General features: G+C 41.7%; 1 protein-coding gene across 1 annotated transcript; it reads left to right on the top strand.

The window, feature by feature from the left end:
* Positions 1–239: 239 nt before the first annotated feature.
* On the top strand, positions 240–15,175 carry LOC139217647 (gamma-aminobutyric acid receptor subunit rho-1-like). Its single transcript, XM_070849025.1, has 10 exons — positions 240–343; positions 5,847–5,888; positions 7,196–7,302; positions 9,260–9,327; positions 9,411–9,634; positions 13,037–13,119; positions 13,410–13,550; positions 13,636–13,788; positions 14,310–14,506; positions 14,888–15,175. The coding sequence occupies exons 1-10, from the start codon at positions 240–242 to the stop codon at positions 15,173–15,175; spliced, it is 1,407 nt and encodes a 468-aa protein (XP_070705126.1).
* The last annotated feature ends 661 nt before the right edge of the window (positions 15,176–15,836 follow it).

Below are 15,836 nucleotides of genomic sequence, written 5' to 3'. Positions count from 1 at the left end.
CTCAGGCTCCACCGAGTGCACGGAGAGCAAATCCGATCCATCTGACGTGGAGGATTTGTAGGTTTAGGCGAAATTGCTTCGCCCTCCTCTGTGAGATTAAATACCGTGCCATCCATGTATAGATTCTCATTATGTTTACGGCGCGGAGCATGTGCGGAATGCGCGCCCTGCGCAGGAAAAGTTGCGGGGGAAGCCTGCAGTTTTGAGACTTTTGGAGAGGGCTCGGACGCTTGGACACCATGCACACGGATGTGGTGCTGCTCAACCTGCTGCTCTGGATGGTTGGTGTGTCCGGGCAGACGCGTCAAACATGTCAAAAACTGCAGCCATACAGGCACGTCAGGTGAGTTCATTATGGTGGAGATGCAGGAGAGGCTTGGCTGACTTCTGATGTGCCCGTGCGTAAATACGCATGAACCTAAACATCATTTTGAATTATTAAATCTTGTGAATTAAATCGTTTTAGAATTGTAGTCATTAATTTTTAGCATGGCACTGTTACACCATGTTTTTGCAGTATCTAATCTAATCTTATTCCTATATTCTAACTTCTTCTTCTTGGTTTAGATTAGATATTTACATGATTCGATTCAATTCAATTCAATTCAATTCAATTCAATTCAATTCAATTCAATTCAGTTTATTTGTATAGCCCAATACCACAACAGAGTGTCTCATAGTGCTTTACAAAGTTCACTGAAATAAACAAGTGTAAGCGAACAAACAGTTCATTGCCAATGACTGCCTCACCTCAATTGTCGTGCACATTGCAAATAAAGAACATAAACTTAAATTCTAAATATAGAATTTATATTAATAAAACAAATATGAGTTATATTAATAAAACAAGTATGAGGGTTCTTGAACGAGTCAGATCAATCCAGCAGCTCCAAGAAAGTACATCTTCATTCAAGGATGTTTTCAATATCGGCATAAACTCTTGACAGCCGGCAATTCATTCTTGACCTTGAAAAAACAATTCCAACTCAAGGTCCACTTACAGGGTCATTCAGGAGCTTTCAACCATATCACACGGTCCTCATCAGCAGACTGAGTTTGCTCAGTTGCTGTGGAATTGAAATTTTAGCCTCATACAAGTCCTACTTCAGATTTATTCATCCAATATTCTTTGTACTGTTTAATGAGTCGCACAATCCAAGATTCTATTTGAAGTCTGTTGCTGTTGTGTGAGCCTCACGTGCCTGTACTCACACCATCTCTCACATGTCGTCTTTGTCGTCTGATTGCTAATCAAGCATCAGACCTCAGAAATAACAGTTTAAGAGAATAATCCAACACTACCATCAATCTGCTGATTTCCTGATGAAGGACCACGAGGGCTGACTGAAGGCCTTGAGATGCGGTTGAAAGCTGTAACGAACCTTGACCAAAAAAAACGAGACCCAGTCACCGGTTTGGCAGGTTTGTCAGGTGTCAGATTTGCCTTTTGCCTCGTCGTGGAGCCCAGTTGTGGAGCGTGCATGTGACACTGTTGCATTTGTTTGTGATGAATCAAACAGATTTGCCGCTTTTCTGCCGGGCTTCTGTCGTGATGACGTAATGTTCTTATTTGGGGATTGCATCACGACCTGCCTGCAGGCCCCGGGGCCCCTGTTCAGCTCTGCACATTAATGGACATAGTTTGTTTCTACGTTAAGCCAATTGAACTATTACAAGTGGACTTTTGTACAATTATTTGAGTAATATTGACTAATATTGTCATATAAGAATATTATTGGACGTATGCATAAATGTCATTCGGTATTAAACGCACTGCACCTAGACACAAGACCTCTCTACAAGACATAGCATCAAGATTACAACATTGTAGGTTTATATTAATGAATAAATCAATATCACTGGACCCAGAGAGCGAACCTGGAGCCTTTGAGGCCCCTGAGCGTACAGGGCCCCAAGGCAGCTGAAATGATATTGGTTGGTAATCTTGCAAAAGAAAAGATGCTTATCTTCCTCTTGATAGGAGCAAGGTTTACATCTATTCGGCTTCCCACATTTTTCAACTCAGATCTACCATGAAATCGTTTTTAACACGAGTAAATAGGAACAATTGTGATTTCCAGGACGCTGCTGTTGTCTCGTCTTTATGTCTCCAACATACAACCAAATGGCACCAGTATATCCGGACTTTGGCCCACTTCAGGGACAGAGCGGACTTGACTTGTTTACTGTACGTTGCTGTCAGCTGAGGTGGTGCAGACTCAGGACAGAGCATGCCTGGTAATCAAAGCACTGTTTTTAGCTGACAGCAGCAAAAGGTGACATGTTTCTGTTTAGAAAAATCACTTACTCTGATTATGTAACCTGTAATCTAAGCGTGTTAATGTGCTTTCTGAATTATTGCTATTGTTGTGGCTTTGGGAAAGGTTGGCTGGGCGGAAGTCCCCGCCAGCAATTAAATCTGTTCTTTAGTAAAGCACAAATATAAAAACACGTTATATTGTCATTGTGCCGTGCATCTGTCAGAAGATACGGTTTTGAAAATGAGAGGCTTAGTACCTCGCTGTTCTATATAGTGACCTATTGCTCTCCCGTGGAAAATCCTCGGGTGTACATGGAGTGCCGTGTTTTAAATGTTTGGCAACGACAGCAGCTGGCACACATGGAACTCATGAATCCATAGCTTTGAATCAGCTTTGCAGAGGGCTGGAGAAATCCAAGCAGACATGTGGACCAGGGAATGTAGAGATGGCGAGAGAGCTCATACTTCGCAGTAAAACAATGAAACTGCACTGAGCTCAGCGCAGCCTGGGACCCATCTGCACATTGTCATTAACATCAGTAAAGGATTTCAAGGCTTTTTGTGTTAGTCGGAGGCTCACCTACATTCTACATTTCCTCTGACAAATAATAAGCCCGAATAAGCTTCCAGCACACTCAGAGGTATGATTTTTTTTGTCATTACCTTCCAAAATGATCCAGGTAGTGTTGTCAGATCTGACTCAGATATCATCGAGCACTCCCAGGCGCTGACCAGTAGGCAGCCTGTTGCAGCAGCAAGAAAAAAAGCAATGAAAAAATTTATTCTTTATAGTTTTTTATTTCCTTGGGGCACTAATAACAAAAGTCAATGTTTTTTTAATGAACAGACCCCATATTTTTTGAAATATTGGCCTCTACCGAACGTTTGAGATGTTTTCAATAAGATATAGTGAGTCCAAATGAAGGTTAAAGGGTTAATTGCTCTTGTATAGTCTTTATTTTTTATTTTCTATTCTCATCTTAGTGTAATGTATCTCTTATTATCTATCTTTTACTTTCTGTATTTATCTTTACTTTCTGTCCTTGTGCTGCTGCAACAACCGTTCCTCTCTGGGGACGAGTGACGAGTTTTATCTTAATCGTTAGTCAACTACAACTATTTGGTTAAGATCAGGGAAAGATTGTGGTCATGGGTAAAAAAAAAATAAAATAACATTACCAGTTCCCATGTCAGAGTCACAGATGTTTGCAGCACTATAATAAAGTTATATCTATAACTAACTAGAATTACACAGAGATGGCTGTAGGTGTTTGAGGAAATGACCAGTACTGTTGTTTTTCTTGCATTAACAGTAGTGCAAAGTGGTTTCTGAGAAGTGCTGAAATAAAAAAAAAAAAGTAGCGTGTTAGCAGATTTCAAGCAAAAATTAAAACCCACTGGTTTCCTGGTTAGCTGTGGAAGTTCTGAAACACCTGAACCACTTCTACTACTAAAGCTGTTTTGAACCAGGATTTCAGAAAACAGATTTTAGCCTTATGAAGTGTCTGCAATATGCATGTTCATTCAACTAGAAAGAAACTGACACAGCTGTGTAGGGAATCTCTTTTTTACACTTGTTGGTAAAAAGTCATTTCTTGGCTTCTTAGTATTTCACTACTGCCCATTTTAATGCACGACAAGCTGTCCGGTCTTAAACTAATCAGTATCCTCAAGTCAACTCAGCTTTAGGTTCAAAGGCTGTGAAGTAAACCAGACAGCTCATCAGCTCTTTGACATCCATAGCCTATCCTCAAGCACATGTTTAATCACTTGACAGTTTCACTGCGTCCAAGCTGACGAGTTGAGGTAAAAACACACTGTTGCATTCTTCGGAACGTGACGTTCATATTCAGCTCCAAGACAGAAAAAACTCTAAATGACTTAATTAAGACACGATTCTGAAGCTGCTAGCAGCCACTAGACTCTAATGTTTGTTATATCACACAATAAGATGGAGACAACCAGAGTGAACTGCTTTTCCTCACAGTTTTCACAGTAATCTTTTACATTTGACATATCTTTGGTCATTTTTTTTGTCTAATCTTTCTTTTTCTCATCATTCCTGTACATTCATGATTATGAGTCAGGATGGGATAAATTCTTTTTGTTTGATTTTTAATATTTAAATGCAAATGTCTTCAGCTTCACCCACAAAGAAAATGTGTTTCCAGTGACTTTGTATGAATGAAATATTGGCACCTCTTAAATTTGCTTTCGTGAATACAGCTTCAGAACCCTGCCAATAGTGGGAATAACAATGTAACATTCATCATGAGAGAGGCGCAAAAGGGAAAAGTCATGAGGTGATGATCAGATTAAAAGGGGGTTCATTCTTTGTGATAGAATGAATGTGGTCAGCAGATTTCAATACGGCGTGCCAGTTAGATTATTGTGGGCACAGCTGATGGTGAGACTGCAGGAAAGTACATGACGTGGACAGTAAAGATAGATTGTTTTAGGTGTTTGAACAAGTGACCAATGCTGTTGTCTTTCTTGTGAGGACAGTATTGCAAAGCACAGTGTGCTGCAGAAAGTGCAGTGCTGAAACAAGACAGTGATGAACACAAAATGTCAACAAAAACTGATGCAAAAATAGAAAATCTCTGATGTTCTGGTTAGCTGTGACCTACATAAATACCACAATGTGTACTGTGGATTTTTTGCAACATGGTTTCAGAAAAAGATTTGAGCGGTATGAAGTGTACACAAATGTATGTGCACTTCTAGAACTAAAAAACAGGCCTGCACTTGACTAACACTGGATGAATTATACAGTTATGTAGGGGATTTCTTCTTTTTTTTTTTACGTTAGTATGGTCTCTGTAGTCCATTTCAAAGTATGAACGCTGTCAAGCAGTCCTCTTGATCGCACAAATGTGTTCAGCTAGTTAGATTATTGTTGGCAAAACTGAACAAGAAAGTTCATGGCGTGGCCAATGGAAAGGATCCATCATCACTGACCATCATACTGAGTAAATTACAGCCATATGCCACATGTTAAATTTAGATTTTCTTTTAATCCTTAGTCTGATGGTGGTAAAAAGAATGTCATGGAGGTTGACGTAATATTATCAGTATGATGAGTGTGCAGAATTTCTCAGTCATGCTACAATCCCCTGCTATCCAGAGCGTACCACCTGAGGTAGCTCAGTAGACGGACGCGATAAAACTCAGCAGTCTGTCATTTTCAGGAGAGCCTCTCAGTGTATGGTTAGAAAATTAAAACATTTATGCTGATGATGTTATCTATTATCCCATAGGCATCTGGGAAGCGAGTCCAGATTAGTTTGTGTCCTGGGATTTATTTAAAGCACACACTTCTGTCCTGCCTTCATCTACTCACCACTCCAGCTTCAGATGTTTAGAACAAACTTGTGGTGAATTTGATGATTGTTTGTTTTTTTTCCTCTTTTGTTGAGCATACATGCTTTTAGCTGTTTAAAGAAGAAGAGAGATGCCATCACGTCGCAGACTTCCAAAATCTTTTCTTTTCTGTTTCTTACTTTCAAGATGAACCCATTTATAGTCAGTGCTGTCTAACATTGCATAAAATCACATCACGTTTTTTTTTTTTTCCCTCTTCCAGATCAAAAAGAGAAATGGAAGGATCTGGTCGCAAGATTGGCAGGTATGCTTTGTGTGTGTTCGGTCCACTGAGAGCGGTGACAGAGGATACACAGGAGAATCTTATAGTGGGAGAGATTAAAGCGGCGTGACCGGACTTAGAGGCACATGGTCAACATTTTAATCACGCTATTGTTTGCAGTATCTAGTGAGGAGGATGGGCTGCTTTTGTGTATTTTACTAAGCCCAATATAATCCATTCTTATCCTTCAGAATTAGGAAATTCATAAGATTATATGCCCGTGCTGCATAAAGTCAAAACGATGACAACCAGCTACAGTGGTCAAAATCACACTAGTGGGGCTAGCGGGAGGGATAACCCTTGAATAACTGCTAAATAGCACAAGGCTCAGGAGAAGCATTAGTAAATGTAGCAGTAATAGCAATTTACTGAATCTGCATTACTGTCATTAGAGTTATTAGGGTAGGGTTAGAATCCCGTCTGTGTGTCTGTGTGATATGTCAGATTCATCAGCAGAGTGTGTCACCATCTACTTTGAAGACCTTAATTATTTATCTATATATCTTAATTACTCATACATACCACAGTGGGGATGGGGCCAAGTATAATCCGCTCTGTGGTAGCTTGAAGATGGCATAAGGAATGCAGACAGGGCTGGAAGTTGGGGGGTCAACAGGGGGCCAATCTGCAAACATTTGCCCCCACTCGCCTTACTGATGTATCCGGCCAGGTGTACGCCTGCGCATTAATGGAGACATCCAATCAGCCAATCATGTGGCAGCAGTTCAGTGCGTGAAAGCATGCAAAATGGGGACCAATGTGATCTTAACTGTAGTAAGGCATCCCATCGGATGAGGACAGAGGCCAAACCGGCCTTAGCTGAGGAAACACGTAACCACACGTTGCAACAGTGCTGCGGAAGAATTCTTCTATTAGCCTACATCCACTCAGCCAAAAACACAACAGTGAGCCAACAGGCTAACGAAAACTGAACCAAATTGGAAAGATTGGGGGAAAAAAAGCAGCTGAAAGGTGATTAGCAGATGTTTTAGGAGACCTTAAAACCCTGTGGCTCTCAGTTGATATGTTTTCAACATCAAAGGGGATCAAATTTAGATTCAGCAGCCATAATGCGGAGTGAGGACATACTATTCACGATGTGAAAACTGTTGGAACGACCGGATCAGCTAGACGGCATAAAAGCATAAAAGGTTTCATTCAGTAATTGCACTGAGGGATTGACATGACTGAATGTAACGTTAACGTGAAATTGTTCATTTTTCCTGGAGACCATAAACTTCACATGTAGTAGTACATAGATAAACACTCAGTATGTTGTTTCCCAAAAGCCCCATATTCAAGAGGAATCCAGATATAACTAAAGCCTGGGGCACCACATCGGAGCAGCTGCTGAGGATAGACGACCATGACTTTACAATGCGACCAGGATTTGGAGGTAAGGCAGTCCATCTTCATCATCTAAATGAACCTGCTTGTCAGAAAGGCAGCCAACAGACTGTGGTCTCTGCTGAAAGATGCTTCAGTCTTAATTCAGTGACCAGACAGTCATTAGTGACCGACCTTTTGTTACCTTAGACCTTTTAGACCTCACAGTAAAACCCCAGCCCGAGCCACCCCGTCTATACGCTCGTCCGAATGTAGAAGTGACAGTCACTGGCTTGTAGAGATGACATAACAGAGTAGGATTATCTCTGAACCATGCTGCTGTGGGCCAGTGATTAATTACCAAGCGGCCACAGTCTGTAGCTTTATGTCTCAATAACTCCCGTCTTAATCTGCCACATTAGCAGCTCTCACAGTCTGTGCACTTTTCAGAATCTCACACTTGCATTTCCTCCATAAGTATTAAACCTCACATCGAGTTCCTGAAAAGAATATATACATTCACATTCGATGGTTTTCTTTCTACTTTTTTAAAATTATTTTCTCTGGTTTAATATTGACGCCATTAAAACTATGAAGGAACACATCAGCTTAATGAGGTCATCATCTGGAAACTGGTTTTCAATTAACACGTGTGCCTTGTCAGTTAACAAAAGAGTTCATTTGTGGAATTTTTGCTTTCTTAATGTGTTTGAGACCGTCAGTTGTATCGTGCAGAGGTAGGGTTGGTACATAGTTCTATCCCGTGAACAGCCCTATTTGAATACTGGACTGTACTCAAGTAAAAAGAAATTTCAGTCCATCATTACTTTAAGACATGAAGGTCAGACAATCAAGTGCAGTCACAAAAAACCATCAAACGCTCTGATGAAACTGGCTCTTATGAGGACCACCTCCAGAAAACAAGAGTTACCTCTGCAGCTGCAGAGGATCAGTTCATTAGAGTTACCAGCTTCAGAAACTGCAAATTAACAGCACCTCAGATCCGAGTCCACATAAATGCTTCACAGAGTTCAAGTATTAGACACGTCTCAACATCAGCTGTTAAGCGTAAACTGCGTGCATCAGGCCTTCGTGGTCAAACTGCTGCAAAGAAGCCACAACTGTGGCATTACAATGGACATTAGACCAGTGGAAATCTGTACTTTGGTCTGAGACTTTTGTTTCCACCCGCCATGTGTTTGTGAGATGCAGAAACGGTGAGCGGATGGTCTTTACATGTTTCTACATTACTGCATAATTCCATATGTGTTCCTTCTTAGTTTTGATGTCTGCAATATTAATCTACAATGTAGAAAATAAGACAAACAAAGAAAAACCATTGAATGAGAAGGTGTGTCCTTTTGACAGACTATATATAATATATATATAATATAATATAATATAATAGAACATAATGCACTGAGGTGCACTGTGAAGTGTTACTGCAGCAACCACTAGATGTCAACACACGCTGGATATTAAGCTTCAGTGTGCTTACTCCTTTGAAATATATATTCCATAAACGTAGTCATGACAAAGGTAAGACCTTGGTACTTGGAGCAGCAAGATGGCTCACACTAAGTATAGCCTCAGATCTGTGTATCAGGAGAATTCAAAGAAGGCTGTGTGATTTTTTTTGTGATTTTTTTTTTTTCGTTTTTCCCCTTTTGAGAATATAGAGAATCTGTTTAAAAAAAAAGTGAAAAGATGAGAAAAAAACATCTTGCACTGTGATGTCGGTTAGGATTAGAGTACTCATTCCGCTGGCTCCGTGCCATTTGTAGGGAAATCTGTACCCTGCTTTTATGGGGATTTGGATGAAAGAGAGCAGAAGTCATTGTTTGAAGCAAACGGATTGGCATAAAAAGGAGTCACAACCTCCAAATAAACACAGATAATCCAGGCAGTTCCGAATGAGGCACCTGGGCTACATCTGCACTCCTACTGTCCGCTGTTGTATTTTAAAACACTCGTGTCAAAACTATACAGGTTCATGCATCCTCGTAAACTGCTGTATGCTTTTCCAGGGCCTGCAGTACCCGTTGGAGTGGATGTTCAGGTTGAAAGTTTGGATGCTATTTCAGAGGTCGATATGGTATGTGTGAATCACAGGAAGACGATTCATTCATGCTGTTAGTTGAGGTAGTGCTCTAACAGACATGTATTTCCTTGTTAAAGGATTTCACCATGACCCTGTATCTGAGACACTACTGGAAAGATGAGCGTCTGTCCTTCAAAAGCAACAACAACCAGAGCATGACCTTCGATGGCCGTCTGGTGAAGAAAATCTGGGTGCCTGACATGTTTTTTGTCCACTCTAAGAAGTCCTTCACCCACGACACCACCACTGACAACGTCATGCTGCGGGTTTACCCAGATGGCAAAGTCCTCTACAGCCTCAGGTAATTTCCCCTCTATCAGCGGGGCCCAACCCTCAGCATCTGAGAAACAACTTGAAATGGCTTGAATGAATTGTTCAACATTTTGGGAAAAACATTTATGTGCCTTCAACCCAAGAGTGACATACAACTGTTAGTACTGTTACGTGGTGAACAACAGACTTCACAGTCATCACAGTGAGGCTGCCAGGTGTGGGGCCTGTATAGAGACCCATACTAAGACCTGTGCTCACTGTCTGTATCTGGCGACCCGTATTAGAGCTGGAGGGGTTGCACATAATTGCTGGGCAGATTGATGTGATTTTAGGGGACGCTTCACAGTTTGAGCAAGCAAGACATCCCAATTGTTTAAAGTGAGTCATTAGATTTAGGCTACAAGGTGAGGCTATTCTGCTGTATTGTATTTTGTTGTTAAGTTTCTCTGGAGATGCAGGTTAGGTTAGAAAGAAACAGTCTACAAGGTTAAAGCCCAAGGTGACGGGGCTGTCACATAAATGGGCTTTTGATCCAATGTGACTTTTCAATCGATTGGGATTTCGGGATAATGGGCTGTCGGCTAGTGTAGCAAAGAATACATGCTTCCCCTTTAATTATTATCCTTCAGTGCAGTACCCAGATTATGCAAAGTGTATCCCTGAACTGGCCTTAAGTCATAGAAGGACCTGCATGTTCAGTTAACTCCAACTAATTATTTCTGTCACAAACATTTGCACATCAAATGGGGTTAAAATCACTGACCAGCGCAGGTAAAATTAAAATCACCTAACCTCCCCTAGAGAAATAAATCCAGTCTGAAGTCTCTTTGATATGCCACCGTGCAAACAGAAGACAAAAACTTTTGAGTTTGCTGAAGTCAAAAGGGAGGTAGACAAGCAAACAAGGCAAGGTTATCCACAAGGGGCAATCATTAATCCCTGAGTGAGACAGAAGATTGGGCAGCAAAGCCCAAAAAAAAAAGCTGGAACTGAAGTAGACAGGTGCAAATGAGACAATCTGGCAGAGAACAAGAGCCAGTAAATATCCTGAGGCACTAATGAGGAGAATGGGACGGGGTTACTCCAGGCAGGAGAGAGTGGCTGGAGAATTAGAATTCCACTTGTCTCAGAGTCCTGGTATTGTGCCCGCTGGCCCACTGTCATGGCTGTGGAGGCACTTAAGGGGAAATGAGTCGGCGTTGATGCCATTAATAACACCTATGCGCGTCAAAATGTCTCTGCTGTGGCAACGGTGTCTCCCTCGGTGGCAACTACATTTGTGTGTACAGTATTATCAAGTGTTACTCACCAAAAAGAAAGTCCTGAAAATTGTCCTGAAAGTGAAAACAAATTCAAATGTATCACCTCAGTTTCACAATATGCATTTTATATACAATGCGTTTTTAATCTGGAAAAGTAACACATCCAAACAGGTTACTCACGGAGGTGGGGGGTTACAGTGACGTGACAGAACTGGATCCATACAGTACATGTCATCATTTGTGTGTGTGTGTGTTGTTAGTGGGTGTTCGGGGATGTAATTACCGTTGGCTGTCCAATCAAGTCAAAGTGGCACCAGCTGCCACAGTACAAGATGTGTATTTAAAGGGATAACAGGCTGCCAATTACGAGCACTAATACTGCTGAGCAAGACCTCGTAATTTTTGGCGAGTGCTGGGAGGTTCCGAGCCAAGATAGTTGATTTTGTAATCCACATTACAGAGCTTGGCAGAGATTAACAGCTGGCCATCTGCCTCCTGTTGTGACCACTTGAGCATAGAATTGCCTCCCTGGTGGACTGAACAACCAAACGTTCGCTATTCGATCTGAAATATCTGACTGTTAGAATTGAGGGTGGCTGATAGACACGTGATTGATAGCTGAGGCTTGATGATTATAGAAATAATCAAATTAATCCTCAAAAATAAACTCCCACAAAACTCTCACTATCTGAAGTCTGCGATCTGATCCTGAAGATCCCGATCTTGATCTTCATGTGGACTGTGGTGCTTTACTACTTGGTGAATGCATGCTGTGTGTGTGAGGGAAGAGTGCATGATGGTAAACGGTAGACATAAGCATACTCGTCACATGATCTGGGTTAATCTGTGCGGGGTTGGCGCTGGTTGGAGATTTTCCAGACTAAGGCAGATTGGTGAGTGAGGATGAGAGTTTGCAGACCTGCAGACTGGCCGTCTCTCGTCCTGTGAGCTGGATTATGTATTTTCATTTATCAACTCTGTGCAGGAAACCAAATCTACGCCGAGACCCCTGACCCATACATTATTTGCCTGTGAATGTGGAGGGGTCGTGCTCTGCTGAAGGTTAAACGTGCATTATGGGCCTGTAAAGAAAGTTATTGGCTGCTGCTTACAGTATATATCACCAAGTCAGAACTACTAACATCTTGGTTGGTGATACTAATGAGTCACTGTCTCTGCTTAACCCTGACCTTCCCCATAAGCCATTTCACTTTCTACGCTCCAGGACTCACATCCAATACTGCCATTTCCAGAAAGCTTAGGAAAGAAATACTTATGGGAGCAAAATTGTCACGATAAGTTAATGTTAACTTCTTCAGAGGAGCAATAGAAAGCGTCCTGACAGGAAACGACACCAGCCGGCATAATATGTGCACAGCCGGGAAAGGAGGGCTCTGCAGCAGATGATTAAAAATTTAAGATCAGAGTTTGAAATTCAAAAACAGGATTTTAAAAAAATACCCATATATTCATCACTGAGTTACTTCTTTGAAAGGGGCAGAACAACTTTCTGTGGGGTTTTCAAAGATGGAGGAGATCATCAAAAGGGAACATTTCTTTAATCTGTAATGCTCCGTTTTACTGTTACTGCTCTTCCTTTGACCCCCACATAAGAATGTATGGCATATAAATCTTCTGGATCAGTGAGATATCATGTGTCAGAACATGTTCATTTCTTCTTTTACTGTCTTGTAATAAAAGAATTGGACACAATTATAAATGTATGCATAGGATGAGAAAGATGTATCCAACACAGATGTTATTGTTTTAGAACATGTGCAGGGTCAGTTATCCGGATTTTCTCAGACAGCAGAAAAAGGTTTTGGAAAATTCTTTGGCCATCGCACCAGTACAGTGCCTACATAGCACAGAAATGCATCTCGTTAAACTGGAACCAGCAAGGATCACCAATATTTAGTCCTTGTCTATGTAGAAGAACTATTTTTTCCTCATCCTTTCCCAGATGTTTTAAACGATTCATTCACTCATTTTGTATTTCATTTCACTTTTTCATAATATTCCACCTTAGCCTGTTTTTTTTTTCTCTGTGCTTCCCCCCTTTTGAATGTTTGTCAGCTGATGATGATGAAGAACCGTAAAAAAAAAAAAAGAAACACAAGTAATATTTTGCCATCGCAAAACTGCAGTCGGTTGTTTTGTCATTGCAGGGTGACAGTCACAGCCATGTGTAGCATGGACCTGAGTCGCTTTCCTCTTGATACACAGACGTGCTCTTTGGAGATAGAGAGCTGTAAGTGACTGATGTGATTAAGCTTGATGTGGCTTTTCCTCTCTTCTGCAGTTACACAGTTTCATCCAACTACATTCTGATAAGTCCTGTGACCTCCATAGAAAAGTCTTGTTGTAGTAGAAGAAGTAAGATATTTCTCCCTCCTGTTTTTCATTACTATAAGAGGATGGTAGGTTAAGGATGTGTTGTTAAATTAAAGTTTGCGGAGGGGATTTTGTGCAGATGTTTTTATGTCAATTACAATAGAGTTTGCACCACCAGATGCTTAGTTCTGCTCTTTGTCTCTCCAGATGCGTATACAGATGATGACCTAATGCTGTACTGGAAGGAAGGCAACAGGTCATTAAACACAGATGAGAGAATTTCTCTCTCCCAGTTCCTCATCCAGGAGTTCCACACGGCCACGAAGCTGGCCTTCTACAGTAGCACAGGTACTGACGGAAAGTGGAGCTGTCTCATTATTCAGGCGTGCAGTATCTCAGGTCCATGCAACATCTAACTTCATTTCCTCTCCAGGCTGGTACAACCGTCTCTACATCAACTTCACACTGCGCCGCCATATCTTCTTTTTCCTGCTGCAGACCTACTTCCCCGCCACTCTGATGGTCATGCTGTCCTGGGTGTCTTTCTGGATCGATCGCAGGGCTGTCCCTGCCAGGGTGCCACTGGGTGAGAGTGCTTGGCCATTGTTAGCTAATTGGTGCAGTGGTTAGTTAGGTGACTGCTGCCGTAGATCTTAGTTTGGGGGATTTTTCCATGTCCAAATCAAGGAAGTAAGGATATAGGGTGTTAAACAAATTTGTGATATTGGGCTTTATGCAAAATGTTACTTTAAAATCCCCCCAGTTCTCTTCATGTAACGTCATCTTGAACTTTGGGGCTGTTAGAAGAGCAATACCATAGAAAGAGTTGTTTGAATTTCAGCTGGCAAACACGCTGTTGGCATTTCCAAAGACTGTGATTGGTGTTTCCTCCTGATCGAGCAATGCAGATGAGTAAGATATGTATGGAGGTGGACAGTCCTACAGCTCTGTATAGTAATGTATTTGCTAAATCACATTTGGCCTTGGTCACTATTGGTGAGGGTTAGGGTTAGAGGCTGTCTCTCTCGAACAGGGGGAACAGTTCTCTTCTCCGAGACAAACAACATGAACATCACGCATGAAACTGGTTTCACTTCCTGCCTTTAGGTATAACCACAGTGCTCACCATGTCCACGATCATCACTGGAGTCAACGCCTCCATGCCCAGGGTGTCGTACATCAAAGCTGTGGACATTTACCTCTGGGTCAGTTTTGTATTTGTGTTCCTGTCCGTGATAGAGTACGCTGCAGTCAACTACCTGTCCACTCTGCAAGAGCGCAAGGAGAGGAAACTCAGAGAGAGGGTTAGTACCAGAAACTCCTTTAGTTATTTGTGCATATATATATATGATATTAATTTAATATCATATATATATATATTCATTTGAACAATATTCAGAATGTGAAATGACAAAAAGACAGGCAGTTAATTTAGCTTCCTTGAAACTACAGAGGGAAGTACTGAGATGTTTAATCCTGTGTTGCAGTGGTCATCACACAGTAAAAACTGAATGTACTCTTTATTCCTCATTCTTTTTTCTGTGAACATGAACAAAGACCTGGGCAGCGGCCTTTACAATTACAAATAGTTTTCTTGGGGGAACGGTTGATTTACATTAGCTAACAGGGTTCTGTCGACATGTAGTGTTCTGAAAAGTCACCAAGTGCTTCTTGACCCCTTGCAGCTGCCGTGTACCTGCGGTATGGCCCATCCTGGCATGATGTCAGCCAGCTACAGTGAGGTGGATTTCAACACGACAGGGAACTACAGCATGCCAGAGGAGAACGGCGTGAAGCGGGAGAGGATGCTGGTTCAGCTGGCAATGGAGAGCGACCAGGTCACCGGCCACGTTGGCTCCAGCGCCTACAGCAATGTCTGGATCGACACACACGCTATAGACAAGTACTCCCGGGTCATCTTTCCTGGATCTTACGTCCTCTTCAACATCATCTACTGGTCTATCTACTCCTAACGGCAACGAGACTCAGCAGATAGAAGTGGGAAAGATCTGCCTCCCTGCTTGTCAATGTGGTTAACAGATGAATAGGGACTCTTCTGCTTTGAGAGAAAGTAAAGCACTGGAGGACTGGTGTGCAGCAGACGTCTCCAGGCTGACCCGACCCCCCCATGAACAAAGGTTCTACCATGAGCTAGATGCACACTCAACACATTCCACTTCACCTTGGACTTTGGGTCTTCAACTGGACAGAAGGAGGCCTGAGGAAAGTCTAACAGGATTAAATAAAGGTGAATCTTTAGTCAGCCAATGAAAAAACACAGCAAATATCCAATGTGGCTTCATCACTGGAGGGACCGTGTACCATCATATGTACTCAAAGGATATTGAATGTTTGCCAAGGAGCAGCTTTGCCTGGAAATGTTGGATTTACCAGGCTGTTGTCTGCCAATCGTTTATTGGGGTTTTTTTCTTAACTGGCTCAGAGCTTGATAAACTCTTTCATCAAGAGTTAAATAAATACTAAGCGGTAACTTTTTCCTGGCTGCAGATCCATTTGACTTTTTTGGTTTAGTTGATATATGTGCAATTTATATAATTATACGAGATCATCTGGTAGCCACGGCCAAACTATTGAGTGCAAGCATTTCCACTGATACATCACAGCGTCAGACAG

Source organism: Pempheris klunzingeri, chromosome 18 (assembly GCF_042242105.1).
Source record: "Pempheris klunzingeri isolate RE-2024b chromosome 18, fPemKlu1.hap1, whole genome shotgun sequence".
NCBI classification, from domain to species: domain Eukaryota; kingdom Metazoa; phylum Chordata; class Actinopteri; order Acropomatiformes; family Pempheridae; genus Pempheris; species Pempheris klunzingeri.
The sequence above is the reverse complement of the archived record's forward strand: the minus strand, read 5'-3'. Positions and strand labels throughout refer to the sequence as shown.